General features: G+C 28.9%; 4 protein-coding genes across 7 annotated transcripts in view; 1 reads left to right on the plus strand and 3 right to left on the minus strand.

The window, feature by feature from the left end:
- Positions 1–7,935, minus strand: part of LOC132943441 (multiple C2 and transmembrane domain-containing protein) — a 76,268-nt gene extending 68,333 nt beyond the window's left edge. For both annotated transcript variants that reach the window (XM_061012445.1, XM_061012446.1), the window contains exon 1: positions 7,601–7,935. In XM_061012445.1, the coding sequence (XP_060868428.1) occupies positions 7,601–7,621 (21 nt within the window). In that variant the 5' untranslated portion in view covers positions 7,622–7,935. The remainder of the gene's footprint in view (positions 1–7,600) is intronic.
- Positions 7,936–13,242: 5,307 nt separating this feature from the next.
- On the minus strand, positions 13,243–17,371 carry LOC132943444 (gastrula zinc finger protein XlCGF57.1-like). 3 transcript variants are annotated; one of them, XM_061012449.1, is made up of 4 exons: positions 17,145–17,371; positions 16,637–17,081; positions 16,432–16,564; positions 13,243–15,679 (listed from the first exon to the last, which is right to left on the minus strand). In XM_061012449.1, exons 1-4 carry the CDS (start codon positions 17,153–17,155, stop codon positions 14,754–14,756), a joined length of 1,515 nt encoding a protein of 504 aa, XP_060868432.1. In that variant the 5' UTR covers positions 17,156–17,371; the 3' UTR covers positions 13,243–14,753. The 3 variants fall into 3 exon arrangements, with proteins under 3 accessions (XP_060868432.1, XP_060868433.1, XP_060868434.1); XM_061012450.1 differs by having other exon boundaries at positions 16,637–17,089; XM_061012451.1 differs by having other exon boundaries at positions 16,637–17,089; positions 17,141–17,371.
- Positions 17,372–17,523: 152 nt separating this feature from the next.
- LOC132943445 (sorting nexin-22-like) lies at positions 17,524–19,154 on the plus strand. Its single transcript, XM_061012452.1, has 4 exons — positions 17,524–17,676; positions 17,747–18,065; positions 18,133–18,305; positions 18,793–19,154. The coding sequence occupies exons 2-4, from the start codon at positions 17,925–17,927 to the stop codon at positions 18,929–18,931; spliced, it is 453 nt and encodes a 150-aa protein (XP_060868435.1). The 5' UTR covers positions 17,524–17,676; positions 17,747–17,924; the 3' UTR covers positions 18,932–19,154.
- On the minus strand, positions 19,149–22,181 carry LOC132943584 (uncharacterized). Its single transcript, XM_061012618.1, has 2 exons — positions 22,035–22,181; positions 19,149–19,583 (listed from the first exon to the last, which is right to left on the minus strand). Exons 1-2 carry the CDS (start codon positions 22,179–22,181, stop codon positions 19,149–19,151), a joined length of 582 nt encoding a protein of 193 aa, XP_060868601.1.
- Between the last annotated feature and the right edge of the window lie 292 nt (positions 22,182–22,473).

The following is a 22,473-nucleotide window of genomic DNA, read 5'->3' on the forward strand; positions in this document are numbered from 1 at the left end:
ATTTTGAAAGCAATTGCGAGTTGAAATGTTTGAGCATAATATAGTTTTGGCGATTTCTAGAATAAATGCGACAGAATAAACATCTCATTGCCACTAGCTCAATTTTTAATTGAATAATGAATACATTATACGATATTTAAAACGAATTCACGTCATCGCTGTCGAATCTTCTTATTATATAACTTACTAAATACGATATCGAAATCAAAAACTTCGGAGACAACACTGCGCAACGACAATAAATATTAAAGGAATATAAAAAAAACCATTCAAATCACGCAATAGAGTTTACCAATACGCCCTACTGCAGTAATAAATATCAAACAATGAAATTCAATCCCGACCATGGTGAGTGTTTATCCAGTTTTCACGGACAATATAACATGACACGGGCGGAGGGCGGGAGAGTATACCGAAAATTATGGAGCTTTTATATTCTCTATTATATTATAATGAAAATATAAATTTATGTAATATCCATTTTAAAACGACTGATTAACTATACAGATTGCCGTTTACGAGGTGAAAAAAGTGCCTTTCTCGCGCGTCTTCATCTTCTGCGAACGTGCAAATCAAACGCGAGAGGCGTCGTGCAATTATAGTAGTCCATTCCTCGTCGAGAGCCACTTTAGAGTTTAGAATATTATTATTGAATGTGCAAACTATACGATAAATGATGAAAACTATAGTAATATGTGTCTTGCATGTCGTTAAATAATCCGTCATTATTCGGTTGGATGGTGAATTATATTATATAGTCGATGGCAGTAAGTAGTAACGAATTAATACGATAATACCGTTAACGGGTATAATATTATGCGCTTATTGGGTCACAGACACGATCGCGAGTCAGTAACCCCCGAGTTTCAGGTGGTTGTGTGGAGGGACCACGTAGGACCTACGCTAAAAGGGCAGACTATAATCGTCGCGACAAACCCGTATAAAAGTAGAATAATAAATATTATAATGGCTTACAGTTATTACTGCAAATACACTCAAAAAGTATTCTATTATTTTTTTTTTTTTTGGTTTGTTAGACCATGTCAGTTTTTTATTCTTAAGTCTAAGATTTAGGTAGAATAAAATAAGGGTAAAAATTAAAATTTATAAAAAACCGTTTGTACAATTTATACTTAAATATTTAACATTTTTATTAATTACTTATTTAATATAGGTTAGGTTATAAGTTATTTAAGACGCATAAATTAGGTATTTAAAATAATAATCGCAGCATCATTCTTCTTCTAGACATTGTAGGTACCTATATATATATACATCATTTCCTAATGAAAGATACATTCAATTTTCATGGGTTAATATTCTGGAAAATGTTTATAATTAATATTTTTAAATACAAAACATAAAAAGTTGTATTTGAAATTAATTAAAAATTTAAAAAAAAAAAAGTATTTAAATACCTATCTACGCGTAATACTCATAATAAATACCACCTGCGTCTATATAGTAGAAATTATATTTTAGAATATTAATTAGGTATATCTTTTATCATCTACAACCAGTTGTGTTTAAAAACTTTGAATACTGAATTTATTCAGTAATAAGTCTTATTATTACATAGTAGTCGACGAGCCAGGTCAGGCTGAACGGTAACATTAGGTTAGCAGGTTAGAGATTTATGTTATGATAGTCTGGGTGATGGTTTCATACACCATAATAATATTATACTACGTGTCTACGTGCAACGATATCCTTACAGATTCCAGCGCCGTTCGGCCGACAGTAATAATATATATATTATATATTATAATATATATTATCATAGTTGTTGTTCGTGTGTGTGAGAGAGAGAGCCAGAGTGATTGTTTTCAATTGGTTTCGATACGGTGAAACGTTTTAAAGCTAATGGCTGCAACTGATAATATAGCGCACACTATATGTATAATATTATATAGTAAGACCGCAAGATTAGAAGCTTGCCCAGAGGAATATATTCAAAGATATCGAACGTTTTTTCTAAATTCGAAACATACTATACCGGACAAGCGGATCGGGTAAAATACTTCTGGCTAAATATGATTATTAATTTAAGTATGTCTTACCCCTAATTGGCTATTCGCTTGTACACGCCAGCAAACCCGCAATATATTATATTATTATCATTAATTATTGGATCAATCGTCACACTTTATTTATTCGAAAATATACGGCGGCGTGATGTGTTGTTATATTATTACTTAAAATGTTATAATAAAAACTTACGACAGTTGGGACACGGTTTAATGGAAGACGCAGTATTTGAGGACTAAATATTCTACCGATACATAGTACATAGTACTGTACATTTTATATTTGTTTGTGAGAATTTATGATTTTCAGACCAAAAATATAACATAAATAAAATTATAATATGATATTTTTCATTTTTAACTAAAAAAGAATTCAGTAATTTTTTTTTATACCTACGCAGCTTTGTATAACCAGACATATTGTTGTTCAAAAAAAATATTACTAAATATCAAATTAAACCCATCAATCATTCGCACATGAAATCAATGTCATAAACTTGTTCAGCACACATACAGCAACATTATATTATAATTATTATAAGAAAGTCAGAGTTTAAATAAACAAATAATTTTAGCTTGGTGAATTTGCAATTTTTTTTTTGCAATGATTCACGATTAAATGTAGAATTTATGTTTTGGTAAAATAAATACATTTATTAAAAATATGAAAACCCGATAGAATTTTATTAAATGATATACTTAAACAAATTTAACTTAACAAATGGATACGGTTTTAGTTTAGACGAACGGCCTAGTTTCTTGTTATGAATCATAGAATGCAATAGTTAATTATCATGACTTCAAACAGAATTTATAAAAAATGTATTATTCGTATTTCGTAGAAATTATAATCATTTATGTAGCATATTTGTAATTTTTATTTTACTTAACAATGGAACTTTGTATAATGATTCTAATGTTCAATAATACAAATTCTCTACAAACACTTGATATTAAACATTATATTATTATTATAATATATAGGTAATATACCATAAAATATCAAAACTAAATATTTTGCTTCGTTTTACCGAAATTAAATAAGTAATACTATTATGAAAGTATCATCATATTTACATATTATGTTATGTAACTCAATTCAAAAGATATACTTAAAAAAAATGAAAAAAAATTGTTTGAAAATACATAAGACTAATAAAGTAATAACGTAATAGCCAATATTCATAATGCATTAGGTTTGTGAATAAGCCGTAATTCAAATAATATCGAATATTACACAAATACAAAATACGCTTAAGGATAATATTATAATCCTCGTTATAAACCATAAACTACTCAATAAGCAATCATTTCTGAAAAAAAGTATCCAGTTTAAATAACAAACCGTTCATATATTATAACTTATAAACAATTTATATAATCTATATAATATATCCAATAAGTTTTCAATACTTTTTTTTTCTATTTATTTATTTCCTTATACATCAAAGCGAATATATTGAGTAGGTACCTACATTGACTGTTATAATTTTGAATAGAAAATTACAATTAATTTGTTTAGTTTACAATATCATACTATAAAATATATAACATTTTAGATGGTATAAAAACTAACAATTATAAATTTTCAATACTTTCAAATTAACCATCATTGCATGAGCAGCATGACTAAATTTGACCTCGTATTAAAATAATATATTAGGGAAGCTTTAGGAAAATTGTTTGAAACGAAAATTTAATACGTCGAAATATTGATCGTTTATACATTAGGTACCTACTGAAAGTATATTGACATTTTACCATTTAAATAATACATTGACTTTTCTCAAACAATATTTTCTTATAGCTTCCACTTTCCGTTATAATAGTTATAACAAATAATAATAGTCTTCCACTTTAATTGTATTATAATACCTACTATAATAGTGTCGTTCTCGAGAAGGAGTAACGCAATATTTCTCCCCCTCACCATGCAGTTCATAGAAAAATAATACACATTACATTTACCTGCACACGTGCTGTGTATAATAAACAACAATTTATTTTTTAGATAAAACATAAATTCAATTTAAAAGAATTAAACTTATATCAATAAAAATTAATAACATACGAACAGGCATGTTAACTATTATGCAACTAATTATCAAACTTAGAAATTAATAATATACTATTTTTTAACGAACTTAAGTCGTGTCAATAAAAAATAAAAATAATTACGAAAATAATTCTGAGTTAATATCAAATGCAACTATTTGTTTAAATGTCTTTAATTTATATACATATCGACTTTTCAAGCGCATCATCATCCAACAAATAATGTTCCTACTAAAAGTTATTTCAAAATATTTACTTTCGGTGATAATAACTTTTCAACATTTTAATAAATACCTACCACTTAAACCTATAGTAATTATAATGTAAATTCATCAAGACGATTTTAAAACCCGATGAAAATTTCAGTTTAGCAGTTTATTAATTTATTAATATCTATTAAGTATAAATTAGTTTTTTTTACAAGATTTAATGCGTTTATTCTAAAGTAGGTATATCAAGAAATGTATATTATAAAATAATTAAACATTCTATCGAAATGCATTATATACATATAAGTTATAATTTATTTTGTTGTAATTTGAAAAGGAGTAAGTGCCTTAGGTGACTATTGGTTGTACAATGATACATGTTTGTTTTTTATCAAAACATGTTGAGTGCTAATAAAAAGTGATCATAGGTTTCACTTTCACATTCATTTATATATTATTCAAATCGACTTCGACATTTCCCAAATAAATCAAAATAAATATTAAATGTAGTATGTACCTACATACTACGAATAAAGATTTTAACAGAGTAAATTAAATATAGAAAATAAAAAACTTCATACAATTATTGTTTAAAATAATAATAGACATCGTATATAATACCTATACAGAAATTTTTTTTCTGAATAGGTAAGCTCAATCAAAATATTTACCGAAACAAAAATTGTTACTGCACAAACTAATTGTACAAATTAAAAAATAACAATATTGAAAAATAAATCGTAAAACTATGTACTAAAGATACAATGGAGTGGTATTGTGGTTTAATGAGGAGATTTCTGTATTTTATTTATCATAGCTAGAAAAAAAATTCTCAAACGCAGCCTGACCGCAGTCGGTATGCCGGGACCCTTCACAGTGTGCATGATGGTTATACGGATATAAATGCAGGTTTGTATACCTGGTTGTTTTTAGGTCATTTAAATACGTAAAAACAAAAAACGAAAAGGTACTTATAAAATAAATTTGACATTTTTCGTTGACATTAATCATAAAAATCAAAACCGACAATTCATTATTTTTTATATTACTGCCCTTTATGGCTTTATACCTACCTAGTAACAACTTATTTTGTGTACAAAAAGTGAACGGTTTAATGCATTTTATACATTGACGGCAGTTAGGCATTTTATTGCAACTTTACTATCATTTCGCTCAGTGTTGGTGACACAAAGTAATTAGGTAGGTACTGATTACTATAATTAGTATATTATGTTTGTTTTATGAATTAAAATATACGTGTTAATTTAGCATGAGTATTCTGTGAATCAGAATTAAATGTGAAAGGTTGAATATATCTCACAAAATTAATTTTCATTATATAAATTAAAGCTTGTCATTGTACGTTTTAGGTCTTAATTTTAATTGAAACTCTCGCCGTTCAAGTTTGTTTGACATTGGATCGTTTAAGTTGAGGAGATGGACAAATTGCTTTCGAAACCGTCTATGGTGTAGATACAAATTTTTAATTTTTTTTAATTAGTATTGTTTCTCGTTATAGTCTAAAATTATTTTATATATCCCTACCTTAGGGATTTGAACAGCGTATTTCTCAAACCATGGGTTGCGAGATAATTATGTTTTTAAGCTGTATATATTATAATCCCGAAATAAGCGATAATTGTCGAACTCCCTGCGATTGAAAATATCTCAGATTGACGTGAACATCGGTGCTATTATCAAACATAACAGGAAACAAATGCACCTCATAATAAAACAATTAATTTACAAAATATATATATATTTATTTTTACTACTTTTAAATTCTGAGCGGATGAATGTATTTTATTCTTTAAAACCATGTGGGTCGTGAAAGGTGATAAAGGAAATGGGGATACTTGGGTGGCGGTCCTAAAAATATTGAGTTGCCTTAAAGAAAATAAGATGAAAGGCTTTTGAATTGATAAATATTACACAAAAATGACCGAATGCATAAGCGAATTATAGGTGGGTACCTATATATTACGTTATAGGTTGTAGGCGACCGACACACCGATAGGTAGGTATTATGGTTAATAAAGCTTAAAGGTAAGCTTCAAATTTAGTGTATAGCACAAGGTGATTTATTGTATCTACGCGACTACGCTTATTATTTCGAAAAGTTTTAACTTTTTTAAAAATATATTTTATCATTTACTCATTTTTAAGTTTTTTTACTTTTTTGAAAGACATACATTTTACATTTATTTTTCAGAAGAAAAATATTATATTTTGAGTATTTTAATAGGTATATATCTACTATATAACTTATAAGTAGGTATCGAAACTTTTTAAGATATCTATAATAAATAATAATACTGTAACACATTTAAGACATTACCTACCTATACATTTCATGGCTGTTAACGCGCAGCAGTATAGACAGTATAGTCACTAGTCAGTCAAAAACTTCTTTGATTAATGTAGAAACTGTTTATATGATGATATTATAATAGTTAATAAATAATGCCATCGAATAATTATTGGCTAACATAAGTCAAAAACGAATATGGAGATGAAAAATCAAATGAAGCAAAACAATTTGCGTCGCTGCGCGGCCGTTTAAAAAACAAAAATACGCAGTATATTAATATAGGTAAGTAGATAATTTAGTAAGCATTGGTGCAACTAGGGAAGGGTGCTTGAGGGCTTAGCCCCCTTGACTAAGATTTAGCCCTACCCAAAAATATCCCTTATTGGTTTAGATATAAGCCACCTATGGGTTATTTTAAATAAATAGTTTTGTTAGCCCACCCCAGTATTTTAACCCTAGTTGTGTCTATGATAGTAAGTAGTAGTTATAGTAAGTAATACCTACGCTTCTGACTAAAAATCAATGCGTAATATAAAATATATTAGGTATAGGTACTATGATATTATTAATAGTACCTAATACCTAGGTATAAATATAAAAAAAATCTTTATTATATTAATAATGGTAGGTACAGTAAATATTATATACTGTACTGTTTAATGTTTGAATATTACTAGAATGGGTTAAGGTTAGAGTTGGAAATTGTGAAAAAATATTAATAAATATTTGTTTTAATGAAATTTGTTATTTGATAACACGGTATTTTTTCAATTGTTTTCATACTTAACCGCCAAAAAAGCAAATGATATATTCCAAAATAATGTTCGTTATTTCAGAAATGTAGCGGTTTGGTAGTTTTTAAACGTTCTCATAGAAATGAATGTTATTCGTTCCATTAAATAATACGAAAAGATCGTACATGGGTAGTACCGCAGGTATGTGGGTATATGTATAAAAGTATAATAATAAATAATAATATATTATATCGGGCCATTTACCGTCGACTGAGACGTTCTCATCGCGTCCGCCGGGTTGTACGATGTTCGATGTCATTTATTAGAACGAGCTCCGACGACCGGCTCGTTTCACGCGGACCATTAACTATCGTGATGTATAACGCAACCGTTGTAAATTGGAATAGTAATTATTACTACGGACGAAAATTATAAATTAATGTAAAAGACAAAAATAATAACAGCGGTGTACGAACGCCGCCCGATCGTCGTCGGTAAAACGCGCGCGAATCCCTATCACGGCCGGCCCCGACGCGCGTTTGGGTGCGTGCGGTCGCGTGCACACCGGTACTACGACTGCCACTCGGGCTCAGGCGGCCGTGGCGTCTCGGTCTAGGCCACCGCCACCGCCGCCGTCGTCCGCGTAGACCGTACGCGCGCCGTCACACATCCGCCGCCGCGGCACACACGCGCGTCGCCGTCCGACCGTCGAAAACCGAAAAAATCGATCCGCCGCCGTCGTAGTATCCGTTGCTTACGGTGGTCGCAGTCGTCGTCGCAATCGTCCTCGCCAATAACGCGTTTAACATATCATTATTATTACCCTCGTAGGATTTTATAACGACACGGATAATATATAGGTAGGTATATATTGGGTAATTTTCGATGTCCGATCAGGTTTGCGGGAAGGCGGCAGGTAGGGCAGATACCCTGCAGTACCCACCTGGACACCGCCTATACAATATTATGAATATTTATTGACAGCTACCCGCTGCAAACTTGCGGGTTGGACCCACGTGGTGTTGGTCCCGAATTAATGGACACTTTTTACATCTCGGATCTCGTTTAATTCTCCCATTTGTGTTCTTCGTGTCCGAGCGATTCGATCAGAGACTAGATTGTACCTATATTATCCCTAAGACTCGTTTCTATCCGAACAAACAAATATAACTAAGTTCGCATGTGCATTTTCACTGTAGAAAGTTGAGTGAACGGTAAGAGGATCGAATCCAATAATCTGTGTATTCTACCAAAATAGTCCTATTTCGTGCCAGTGTTAGTCGTCTGCAGATGAAACTTCTGGAAATATATTTGAATTCGTCGTGACATTTACTTGAAAACGACTTTTCTACTTTTTTTAAAATTTAACTCCTAAATCCTTCATAATTAAATTAGTTTTTAAATTTTGAATTTCAGGAATTTTCAATGTTAACAATATTGAATTGAAAAAGTCAATTAAAAAATGTAAGGAAGTCGTTTTGAAGGTATTTCATGTCGAATTCAAATATGTTCTATATGTTAATACTTTTGACCAAAAAAAAGTACAATAGTTATAATATTCGTGTGGTACGTTATTGACATGTGCGTGCGCAGGGCGCACATGTGGAAGCGCTCCGACATTTCTTTTACACACAATAATGATCATTTACTACACACACATTTACATCAGCCACATCCACATGCATATAGAAAGTTTCCTGAGTATATTGAACTCCTTAAAAATGTCGGGGTATCGAATACCCTAAATCAGGTTCACAGCTAGGTACGTTGTCTGTCGTATTGTGTCGTGTCTAGTGTATAATAATTAATGATGAATCTAGGTAGGTCAAAATATCCAATTTTAAAAATTATTTAGTAAATTAGTAAGTGGGCTGGTACTTTTATATTCTCCTAGTCCGAAATATCCCCCATTTCCACCCCAGATTTAAACTTTTAATTTGTGTTGAGTTGATAAAAAAAATTTTTCAAAATATGTTTAAAATATTCAATATTGTCTACGAATATCTTACGTAGACGTTTGTTATCAGGTTTTTAATTTTTTTTACATTCCCAACTCCTATTAACTATTAATATTTTCTATAAACTATACATAAACACTATTAACACTTAAAGCCAGTAGTCATAAATTATAAATGCAGTAGATAGGTATATACAATTTTTTTTTAAGGCTCTAGAGAATTCAAAGCTGTACAAAAGCTGTTGAATTTTATAATACTTCCTAGCTGAATTACCCGGCTTTGTCCGAGTGTAAGATACTTGCGTATCACCATACACTTCCCTATTCTCATCAGTCATCTATAATATTTTATAATAATAATAATGGACTAATATAATAGGTACCGTGAAAATTACAAGCTGTCATTATTTAGGCTCTACGTTTATCAGTGAGTCAGGACATGTTCGATTAAATTATATATAACGCCCGGTGTTGCCGTGAGACACGCTTGTGATTATACGATCAGTATATTTTCTGGTATTGATTCCACCTGTGGATAAGACCTAACTTTCTTAATTACGAATGTTTTATTTACTCTTTGTTTATTATATTCATGTGTAGGTTCCTGGGATAACGGACGAAGAGTTAGCGAATACCATTTTTACCAAGTTATAATATGGTTTTGAGCTTAGACCAAATATAATATACAGGTATTATAATATATAGGTATTTAAATTCAATGCCAATAGCAACCTTACAATAAGCAAAAATATATTCTGACAGATGGCGCCTGTGCGCCACTATTGTATTTTTGCCTTCCAGATTTTCTACTTTTCCAGTTGATTTGCCAAACATTTTCTTGCATACAAACCTTGTCCTGACAATAACGGACACAACAAAAAAAGAATCAGCCAAATCGGTCGCGTAATTACTGAGATTAGTTGTTTCTAAGTATATATAAGTATATTAACAGTCTATAACGTTTATAATATAGATTCCTATTAGTTAGATTAGTTATTACTAGAGACCGGAATTATATGCACTAAAAATGTGGCAAATATGATGCAAATATGCAAAGCAAAAGGGTCAAAATATGCATTAATATGCAGAAATAATTGAAAAATATGCTCAAATATGCATCATAAATTTATATTACTTTATACCTGTATATAATCAACAAAATATTTAAATATAAAAATGACATCATCTTAATATGCTTTTTAAAATAATTTGAAGAAATAAAACATAACAAAATTATATATTTATATAAAAGTGTTGGACCTTTCAACATCTAAATAGTTAACAAACAAAATATTAAAAAACATCATTATAATATGTTTTTAAAACAATTTAAAGAAATAAAACATAACAAAATTATATAGAAGTGTTGGACCTTTCAACATCTAAATAGGAACACAATATTTAAATTAAAAAAACACCATTATTTTTTGTTTTCATAGCAATTAATTACAATATACTTTTCCATATTTTGAGGGATCATATTTGTTCTTTTTTCAGTTAATATCATTTTGTATGTACTAAAGGATCGTTCAACGTCCACAGAAGTTATAGGCGCAAATTTCATACAAGAACTTGAAGAACTCATCATTGGTGTAAAATTTGGGGGTAAGACACTTCCTTCTCTTCCAGATAAAACACTGATACGTGAAATGTTACGAATTAATATCAGTTTAATATCACACTTTTCAAATATGCAGTGTAGCCAATAAATGAATCCTAAATTTTTTAAAACCTTAAGACATGTATGTTTAATGTAGATAATTTCATTTGTCAGATAATAGTTTATCGAACTATATACGAGATAATATTCTATATCAGGTTGAGTGTTGACAGTCATTTTTTTTCACCAATATTTAAAAATTCCAGTTTCCAAAATGAAAACATGAAATAGTTTGATTATTTTACTAAGACTGAATAAATATGCACATTATATGCATTTATGAACAAATATGCCCCAACTCTCCAAATATGCAATTATATGCAAAATTAAATTTGGTCTATGGAATCAGTTAGGTCTGATTTGCTGACATTTCAAACCCTCGTATAAGTGCATACACTCAGTATGAACATGCAAATGCATAAAATTCCGGTCTCTAGTTATTACTTATTACAATATTATTTTTATGATAGGTATGTAAAAATTAGTACTGATAATTAATGATAAATAAAAATATTTACATTGCATTATCTAGATAAAAGGTAAGATAATCTCCTCTTTATCTGTGAAAAAAATAGATAATTACACATTTATAGAGTTCTTATGTTTTTTAAGACTTTATAAATTAAAATATTAAATTATAATGCATATTGTATATACTGCAGTAAAATATTAAAATGTCATTGATTTTTCTGTGTATCAAATCATAGTAAAGATATTACTGTCTGCTCAGTGCTCATTGCCGACAAAGTTGTGAAATACTTTTATTACCTACCTATAACTATTAATAATCAAATCATAATATTTGAACTTTTTAAATAATAGCTTTACGTTTGTTCCTACTTCATAACCTATACCTACCTATATATTATAGATTCTGAGGAGCTATGAATTTATTAGTTGTGATGAATCATATAATTAAAAAAGTTATAATAATATAAATATATTATGTATGTAATATACATAATATATTTATGATTTTATAATTAATATTATTTATTATTTTATATAAAAATACAATAGATTCAATTAATAAATATGAATAACAAAAGGAACGTTTAACGCATATTAATATACTGGACATTTTAAATTATCTGGACACTTAATTTTATCGTTTAATGAATTAATGACACAATTTATTGCAATAATAACATAATAATCAATGCAGATAATTAAATGTAAAAAAAATTTTGTTTGGTTTTAAACATACTAACATTCAAAATTATTACGCAGTGGCATTAGGCGGGTTGTTTTAAATTTCAAATATTAAAAGTTATGGAAAAACAGAAGAAATTAAATGAAATTAATAAAAAAATTAATTAATATTCTGTAGATAATCAGATAAGTTTTTTTTTATCTAGATAACATAATTTTTCACTTTTCAGATGTACCATAGTCGTTGAGTCTTGATCGAACGGAGTGCCTTCACGCCACTTGACTTGTACAATTTGGTATATTTTTATCTTGTGTTTTTTTGAATAAACAACCATTTTAAATTAATTACTGTTGGAAATTGTCTTGAATTAAAAACATTTCACTATCTGGATTACTGACAGAGCAATAACAATAGATACCTAGTCTATAAGCTATCAATATGACAATATAATAATATTATGATATATCGTACTACAGTTTCTAACAATATTACTCAGAACCTACTCAGTAGTGTGATTTCAGGTTCCTCGATCTCCTTCCAAATAATAAATTCCTCCCATGGTTTTTGATTTTTCCTCACAATATTACCACATATTCTTCTGGGTCTTCCTACTGGCTTGATAGTGACTGTCATTATTTAGTATTTACTAATAGTATTTCTTGTCCAAGTTTGTGGGGTTATTTTATATAAGTTATAAATCTAAATATCACTAACGCGTTTGTAGATATATCAAAAACCGTATAATCTACAAACACAGTGTATAGCAAATCTGCAAACATAATTGTGTATACATCAACAATCAATAAAACTAAACATTGAAGAAATTGGATGATTTTGAAAGCATACGGATGAAAGAAATATTAAATTATAAATGGTAATATTGTGTTTTACTTAGGAGAAACCATTGATTTTAAAAACAATGGGAGAGACGCAGTCACCAGTTGGTTTGTCCAATCAGAAAGATAGGATACATACATTGCATACAGTAATTCAATTGTATTCATTTTTTATAAAACATAATATTATTTATTATGTTTTAGCTTATAGGTAGGCGCCAAGTTCCAATCATCCACAAACCATGTATTATATTTTTATCACTTTACCTCTTTGATAATATAATAAAACAATCAAACTCCTTGATAAAAGACAATTTTATTTAAAATTTGTTGGCTTCAATTTTAATTGAATTTTGGTTGAAAAATTAAAATTAAACACTTATCAAAATGAGTATTGATTTAGTATAGATAACTGTTCATTGAACTCATAAAATTGTATTTTATTATATAAGATTTGAAATTACCAACAGGGGTTTTCACACTCATTTTGATAAACGTTTCGCTTAGGTATACAATTATTTAACAATAATATAATATTAAAATATATACAATATAATATATCTTTAATAGGTAGCGCACAAGCTCTCAGCCGAAACATAGTTGAAGCCGTTGGAGACCACTGACTAAAATTAATACATACAAGTCTTAACTAAAGAATACAGATTTTTATTAAATAACAGATCTCTTTTAAGTAAAACAAAATAATACATTTAAATGTAATTAATATATGTTAAAAGAATCTTGTTCATCAATTTACCAAAATTTTTTTTTTTAATCTAACACAATTTACTAATCCAATACAATAATAATTCAGTTTTTAAGGTGTTAAACAATATTCAGTCTTTATTTGTATACTTGTTACTACATGCTGTTTTATATTTCCAAAATATAATATTTTATTTCTTGACATTTATTTTGGTAATTTGAAAAATAAGCTCAAAATATTCATCATAAAGAAGTTTACAGTTTTTTGGATTTTAGATTCTAAACAAAACAAGGTTGGTTTTACGATTGGTATTTTCTTTTGCTAATTTTTTTTATTTTTATTTAAATAGCCTATATTTATGAAATATTATAACAGAACAATAAATGATAAAAATGTATTATTTTTAATAATGTAAGAAAACCAGAATTATATTTATTTTATGGAGTCTTATTGTGAATTTTACAGTAAAGACTTAAGTTGAGGAAAGTGGTGTTGTAGCCTACAGAAGATAATTTACATTTTGTCAATTTTCATATCTGTAATACTATTATAAACTTTATACTCAAAAACATTCACAATAATCAAGAGAAAACCAAAGAAGCTACCCAATTCAAAATTTGGAGAAATAACATACACTTTTAGGCTAGAACTGCGCCTACCACAAGATATCTTTCTAGAAGACCGTACAAACACCAACCAGATACTTAATGAGAAAATATTTTTCTTTTATTATCCAATATGTAATGTATAAATTATAACTATAACGACCCTGGTCCATGAGTATATAATATTGTAATATTGTAGTAAGAGTAGGGTGGTGGGGGCCCCTTGATGTACGATGTTATAGACAATATAATAATATTATATATTGTATATTTTAAACACTTCAGCGCCACTCATTTTTATAATAGCTAAATAATATTTTTCATATAAAACCAAATAAGTAAGATATTAAGCATAAGAAGTCACGTAGACTACAGAAATTAAATCATACTTAATACCCTAATATTGGTAATATTTTGTACAATATTAATTTTACATCACAAAAAATTTGTTTCATCATTAATAAACATCCCTAAATGCAATTTTGTAACATTGAAATACTTCAAATATTCAAAAATGGAAACTGATGTGGAACAACATAATCAGATAAGTATTGCTGTGAAGAATTAGGAGACAAATCTACACCATCATTTAAGCTGCATACTAGAGATGTTTCAATAGGAGGATGAATTCCAGGAAAACATGAATTTTCTTCACATTCTATCTTGTAATTTGAAGCAGAGGCTACTTGAAGTACACTTTCTGCTATATCAACACTACTTAAATCTAAGTTATCATGATATGCCATCAATGAATATGATACACTGTCTTCTAATCGAAGGGGGTTGATATTTTTTTGTTTCAATCTTTGTATTTCTTTTTCTTCGTTCATGACCGCCAAAGGAGACGAACGGCTATTATCTTCCACAAAGCGTTTTATTTTAACAGATTCAGTATATACTTGATTGTGGATGTTGACTTGGTGACGTCGTAAATTGGATGCAAATTTAAATATACGTTTGCAATGGCACACATATTTTTTGGTTTCAGAATGATTTTTCATATGCCTTATTAAAATTGATTTTAATTTAAAATTATCACCACATACATTGCAAACAAAATTTTTTTCTTCTTTATGTATAGCAATTTGGTGATCTTGTAAAGCGTGTTTGCGATAAAAACAAGCACCACAATGTTCACAAACATAGTTTCTGACTTGCATATGAGAATCTTTGTGCCTTTTATAATTGTTTCCATACTGAAAACTTCGCCCGCACAAGTTACAAATATAATTATTGTACTGTTTAAAATGAACTTGTTTCATGTGTGATGATAAATTAAATTTATAATAAAATATCTTTGGACAGTGGGCACAATAAAATGGATTATCGACTTTATTACCTGAGTGAACGACTGTTTTCATATGGCGTTTATAATATTTTTTTTTCTCAAACGACTTTTTGCACTCAATGCATTCATATACAACACCTTAAAACAAACAAATTCAATTAAAAAAGTCAATTTAAAATTAAACTGATTAAATCATTAAAAATAATTATTTTTGATAAGGTTTGAATATTAAGATTCATTCTAAAACATGATAAAAAAATATAGCAAATTTATCTATGTATTAATAAAATAAAGACAGACTATGTTAAGTCAGTCTGTTGTTTAATTAATACATTTGTTAATTGGATAGCAACACACTATTTGTTTCCTCTATCTAACCCAGAAGGAACATTGCAGAAACGCATCCAGTTAGAACCAATCTAGGGTTGTTACTTGTTAGATTAAATATTAAAATTCTGACCCATAACCAAACTTTAAGTTAAGAGCATTATCTGTATTGGCACATTGGCTTTTTTATGATATTTAAAATTGAAATTGTATGAAAAAAAAGCCAATGACAAATTGTGTTAGTTAAAGATAATCCTATAAGTTTGATAATAGGTCAATTTCAGTAGCGTGATTAGGAATTTGTCCTGGGGGAATACACTTTTTATTTTACACAAAATACTATATTTTCAAGTATAGATACAAATCCTATTTGCCATCTCTGTCTTAAGCTATTATTATTTTGAAATCTATGAATTAATAAAAGAAAACTGAACATAGATAATTGTTGCTTAAGCTTCAATATATATAATATATTATAAATATAATATTATAAACATTGTCATTCAGTAGGTACTTTAGCAGTCTATATAAATAAATTATTACAAAAAGTAAATTCTAGTTACCTGTGGTTGACTGTTTATTTTTTGAATAGTTGTCGGTCGGTGGTATTGAAACACACAATTTCAAATGTTTGTTCAACTTTTTAGAATTTGCAAATTGTGCATTGCAATTGAAACAACAGTATGCATCGTGCCTCTATAAATGGTTGTGGTAAAATAGTTAGTTAAATTGATCAACATAAAAATGTTGAGTGATAGAAAATCTTACTTGTAAATGTAACTTATATTGTTGGTTTCGGGTGAATACTTCCCCACACTTGTGGCATATGAAACCATCGCCGTGCTTAATTGTTTTTACATGATCAGCAAGTTCTTGTTTGCTGTCAAACGGCTGTCCGCAATCAAGACATATAGTACCCGTGTTTTTGTGCACAGTCTTGTAATGCAAGTGCAACGAACGTTTTTGAACAAACGTTTTCATACAGTACTTACAATTCAACACAATTGGTTCCAATTTGGATCCATGGACTGTAGACATATGAGCGACCAACATCTTGCGGCTGTTGCATGATGATCCGCAAACACGACAAACGTTGCGCAAATGACCGTCAACGTGCAGATCATAGTGTCGACGATTTGTGAATGTTTTTTCACAATGATCACAGCCATAATTCTCAGGCATTGTAATGGTGCACAAGTCGGAATTCTGGATTCTTAGTAACTACAATAATTATTATAAATATTTACTATCAACAAAGTCAAAAACGAATACCTACGATTTATTCATAACAGGTTCAATAATATCTAATGTGGACAATATTATATTAATTTATTGTCAAATAGTGTTATCACTTATCACAGTACACAAATATTATGAAAATGTTATATTATACGTCTATGATTAAAATTGCAATTTTGCAGCCCGCTGCCATCGGAAACTCGTTGTCATTAAACTCGGGGACCCGTGGGACTCGCTGATAGTGGTCAGTGCAAGGTGTATAATACAATAATTGTATCAATACACCTTGGGTCAGTGGTACTTCTATTATCTATGGACACGATTATAGGTTAAAGATAAAAAGTTCTTAATCATATATTAAAAGTGATAACCATGGGTTATGATAATAAATTATTAAAATAATATTGTTATCTGAATATTCTGAATCGTAATAAATAAATAATAATAATTAATAATCGAAATGGCAATTAATACGGAATAATCGTACATAGTATTATACACTTAAAAGCTCACGACTCACGAGTAGTCGATTGTTTTATATTATTTATTATTGTTAAATTATCAGAGAGGTAAGGTATCCATTATATTTTATTTAATATAAATAAATAATAATTATTATAATAAGCTTTATCTACCAAGGATTTGGATTGTCGTTGCAATGTCTCGCGCCTATGCGGTTTGCAGCTTTGGTCAGTGACGAACTCACCCACCCGAGTGGTAGAGTTGGTATACGAGTCGAGTTGGTATATAGTCGCTATAATAGTTGCCTTGTGTCTTGGAGTTTTGCGCACATTAAGCAAACCATGGCCATGTAAATATGGCTGAAATCACCATACCTAAGTACGGGCTGGTGCACGATGTCAAGCCGCACTATGTGTACACAATCAAGGTGCTGTCAGCGGGCATCCAGGAGTGCGTGGAAAAACGGTATAGTGCTTTTCACGCGTTCCACAGAGAGGTATACATACGACCCGAAACTGCCCATTCACATGTGTTCACTACATTGAGTCTTTGTTTTCTTATAGCTGAGGAAATCTATATCCACACCGCCATTTCCGTCAAAACGTATACGATGCTCACAGCCAAAAGTTCTCGAACAAAGAAGAGCTGGTTTGGAGAGATATTTACAAACAGTTTTCAAAATCGAAGGTGGATATAAACAGGTCATGGAATTCCTCGGGCTAGAGTATCAGCCAAGGTATGATTTTTGGCTTTGTCCCAATAGTCTAGGGCAGGTTTCTCCAACCTTTATTTACAGCGGGCCAAAATTGAGATACGCTTTGGCATCACGGGCCAACATTTTTAGAGGAATAGATCGGTTAAGAAATTGAAGAATAGATAAGATTTATTTATAACAATTAATGTTTGCTTATATACTTTTTTATTTTATAACGAGTTTTTTTATTATTTGTTAGTCTTAGTAATTAGTATAATATAGGTTTAAATTACTATTATAAGCTGTTACGAATAACACCGAAAGAAAAAAATAATACATTAAAAACAATGAAAACTAAATGTATATTTATAGTAATAAATATATTATTTTAAAAACATTAATTAGATTGGCGGGCCAGTGAAAAACCCTTGGCGGACCGTAGGTTGGAGACCCCTGGTCTAGGGACTTAAATATTTATAAGGTACCAATATTCTTACTGTAGTTGACCACATTCCATTTTATTGTTTAGCCATAAAATAGATGTCAAGTATCAGCGTCCGGTATTTCATATGATCAGTGAACACATCCCATCGCGAAACCGACATGAAAAACGTTTATGTTTACCAGACATAATCACAGATGGTGTCCTTAAAGCTCTGTATGGTTAGTATTAAACTCCTGAGAAATAGTGATATATTTAGGTGCACTTTTTGTACCTAGATTTTTTTATTATTATTTATATAGTATACACATTTAAAATCAAATTTATTTTTAGTATTTTTATTATATTTTACTCATGTAACATTGTTTATTTTAGAAAAAAGATGACCATAATAATTATTATTTTAATAAAATACATAATATACAAATAATAAATATATTATACTATAACACTTTTCTAGCTCTATCTATGATCCTCATAAACTCAGTAAGGTTCACTTGTCCATCTCCATCTTCATCTGCAGCATTTAACATATTGATAATTTCCTCATCGGATACTTGCTCTCCTAGTATAGTAGCAACATTCTTTAAATTGTTAAAATCTATTTTTCCTGTGTCATCTTCATCAATCAATTGAAAAGCTTTAATCATGTCAATCTTAACATCTCTTTTTGGTAATACTTTACGCATTTCTTCAATAAATATTTCCTTTTTTATAAAACCATTTTGGTCTCTTTCCATTCTAGATAGTAATTGTATATATTGATCTCGAGGCAGTTCCAATCCCAACGCCTTTATTGCAAATTTAAAATCTCTTGTGCTAATTATCTTATGCCCATGTGTGTCCATTAAGTCAAATGCTTCATTGATTTCAATATCCTTAAAAAAAAAAAAGAAAAGTAATCCAATAAAAATTAATGGCTTTTAAATTATTTTAAACCTGGTTATCCATAACTCTTCGTCTGCTTCTTGTTTGTTTTTCAATTTCAATCAACCGTCTTTAGAGAATTTAATTATTATAACTGATTTTAATGAATTTTAGAATTTCAAAATATATACATAAATATTAAACTAATTATTTACTGAGACATTTATAATATTTCCTATGGTAACAAATATTTTTAATTGTATCCCAGATATACCGAAAAAATGTAAGCTAAAATCAAGACTATCTATATTTTCAAAAATTTTCTTACTGCTATTACTAAAGATAATAACATTTATTTTTAACCAACCCAATATTTTTACAACTTAAAACAAAATAATATTTTAAATATTTAAATAGGTACTATATAATATGCACTTATAAGACTTACCTGATATTAGTATTGATTTTTAATTTAGATTATTTACCAGCTTAAATTTTTAAAAACAATAATTTTTGTAATGTATAGCAACAATTTTAATACGATGTATCGTTACACAAGTGCATCAAATATTACTATTTATCATGATGTCCCCTCCCCCCCAAAAAAAATTTATATTGTATATGTAAAAATAAATGTATAACATTATTATGGTATTATGATGTGATGGTAAAATCTACAGATTACAAATTAGAAAAACAATAATTATAAAGTCTCATTCTCAAATCTCAATTTATAAAATATAACCTTATAGATTATAATTGTTACCTTTTCAAAAATCCATTAGTTGTTTTAAGTGTGTTGCCATTTTTATAGATCTAAATTAAGATGTTATCGTAAAAAAAAAAGTTGAGAAGTACTGATGTATAGTATAAATATATTTTTAATATTCTTATGCCAATAAATACATTGTTTTATAATCTAATGTCAATTAATAATAAACTAAGTTAAAACCCAGTTCTATTCATTGATTAAAACTGTATTGACAATTTATATTATATATTCTATTCAACTACTAGTATGTATAATCAGGACATTCAACCGCCATAATTTATTATTAACACTAACTGCATGTCTACATATGTTTCTTGTGTATGAATTGGTAAGTAAATTATACCTACTACAATAAATAAAAATTGAATTCAGTTTTTATACAAACACAATCAACAATAAATTTAATTTGTTTAATCAATAATCAGAAGCAATATTTAAATTTACATGTGTTTAATTTAATTTAAATTTTACAATACTTCTATACCTATAGTTTCATGTTCCATTGCACTTGCAAAATGTGCTAATGTTTCTCAATATTTTATGAAAATTGCAAGTATTTATAGTTATTTCTTTTTAAATTAAAACAAGAAAAACAAGTGCACCAAGATCTTAGGGCTAGTTGCACAATTACCTATGGCTCTTTGTATGGCACTTCAGCTGTTCGTCATTTTGTCATAATTGCAGGAAGTCAGATACAGTGGTGCCAAACCCATGTACATATTTTAATGAATGAGTATACCCCCTAATAGTGGTAGGTAATCGTAATCCCAAGTATAAAAATATATTTTACAAATATAAGAAAGATGACTTCCTAGTGTGTCGCAGCGTGCAGTGTGCACTGTGTTAGAAGTAGTCAATAACTATTTAACTAATAGTTTTACGATAATAACCAATAGTTATATTCATTTAATATTATAATATTTATAATAAACGGTAGGTATTGTGAAAAATAAATTGTATGAAATATGATATACATGGAACAAGCATTTTTATAGGAACGAATCTAGGATCTGTTTTCTTTAAACATAAAGAAACAAGGAAATGATCAAAGACTTCTTTTTTTGAGGAATGAGAACAAAAATTTCAGTCCAGTAGGTATATCTACCACAAATCTATGATTTTTAGTTTTTTATCATAGGGTATGATATTATGAAAGAAGTTCAATTTTATACATTTATTTTGTACAGAATTTGTAGAAACAAATTTTATACTAATACCTAGTCTGCATCAATTTTCAATTAGGTTTTATTATTAATCTACTTAAACCTTAAATTTCAACAGCATGCAAATTCACCTTTATTGCAATTGTATTATGTTATCGTATCATCTGTAATTATTTAACATTTAATAATTTTATATTATTATCCATTTTATATTTTGTATTTATGTGCAAATGTGATGATTTAATATCTTTTTTTTTTGTAGTATCGACGACGCTGCCTGAACTGCTTAAGCATTACATCTGCAGCGCCGCAATTGTTTATTAATTACACTATTTACACTTAAATAATAACAATTACCTACGTACAACAGGCAGTTACTAATATACATTTTTTTTTTTTGCGACAAATTAGTTTCCGTACACCCTGGCTGCCAAGGACTACTTTCCGTAGCGGTTGCTAGACGTATATATATAGGTAGATCCCTGGCAGCCTGAGCGCTTGTTTGACGAAGATCCCTGTCACCTTACCTCGGCTGCCTTCCTAGCTCTCTCTTCTTCCTCCTTCACTGCCATAATTTTTTCCACCATCAGATAAAAAAGCCGAAACGTTTGTTCGCCGAAAGTTTGGGTCGGCTGGAGACTCTCAAAAACCGGTCCGCAGAGAATGTTCGGCATGTTGATAATTTAATATCTAACAATATGTACATATTATGGTAATGAATGTTTGCATCTCTATTTATATTATGTTGATGGATGCATGACTATAATATAATATTATGTCTCTATGACTATAATGTGTCATTTTGGGATTTGGTTGACAATTTAAATTAATATAACGGACATTTTGTAGCTTTTAAGGTATTAAAATTTAAAAGTAATAATAAATAATACATAATGATACAATTTGTTAATCTAATTAAAACTTACAAAGTTACAATACATACCAACGTTTTAATTTATTTTTATT

The sequence above is a fragment of the Metopolophium dirhodum genome, chromosome 4 (genome assembly GCF_019925205.1).
Source record: "Metopolophium dirhodum isolate CAU chromosome 4, ASM1992520v1, whole genome shotgun sequence".
Lineage (NCBI taxonomy): Eukaryota > Metazoa > Arthropoda > Insecta > Hemiptera > Aphididae > Metopolophium > Metopolophium dirhodum.

Excerpts from the sequence above, each read along its gene's own strand:
- LOC132943444 (XM_061012449.1), bottom strand. Across the intron at positions 16,565-16,636 it reads AATATAAGTTACATTTACAA|AGGCACGATGCATACTGTTG; the intron begins GTAAGATTTTCT and ends AACCATTTATAG. Across the intron at positions 15,680-16,431 it reads AAATAAACAGTCAACCACAG|GTGTTGTATATGAATGCATT; the intron begins GTAACTAGAATT and ends GTTTGTTTTAAG.
- LOC132943445 (XM_061012452.1), top strand. The coding sequence starts at position 17,925 with ATGGCTGAAATCACCATACCTAAGTACGGGCTGGTGCACGATGTCAAG. Across the intron at positions 18,066-18,132 it reads TTCACGCGTTCCACAGAGAG|CTGAGGAAATCTATATCCAC; the intron begins GTATACATACGA and ends GTTTTCTTATAG. Across the intron at positions 18,306-18,792 it reads GGGCTAGAGTATCAGCCAAG|CCATAAAATAGATGTCAAGT; the intron begins GTATGATTTTTG and ends TTTATTGTTTAG.
- LOC132943584 (XM_061012618.1), bottom strand. The coding sequence starts at position 22,181 with ATGCCGAACATTCTCTGCGGACCGGTTTTTGAGAGTCTCCAGCCGACC. Across the intron at positions 19,584-22,034 it reads GAGCTAGGAAGGCAGCCGAG|GATATTGAAATCAATGAAGC; the intron begins GTAAGGTGACAG and ends TTTTTTTTTAAG.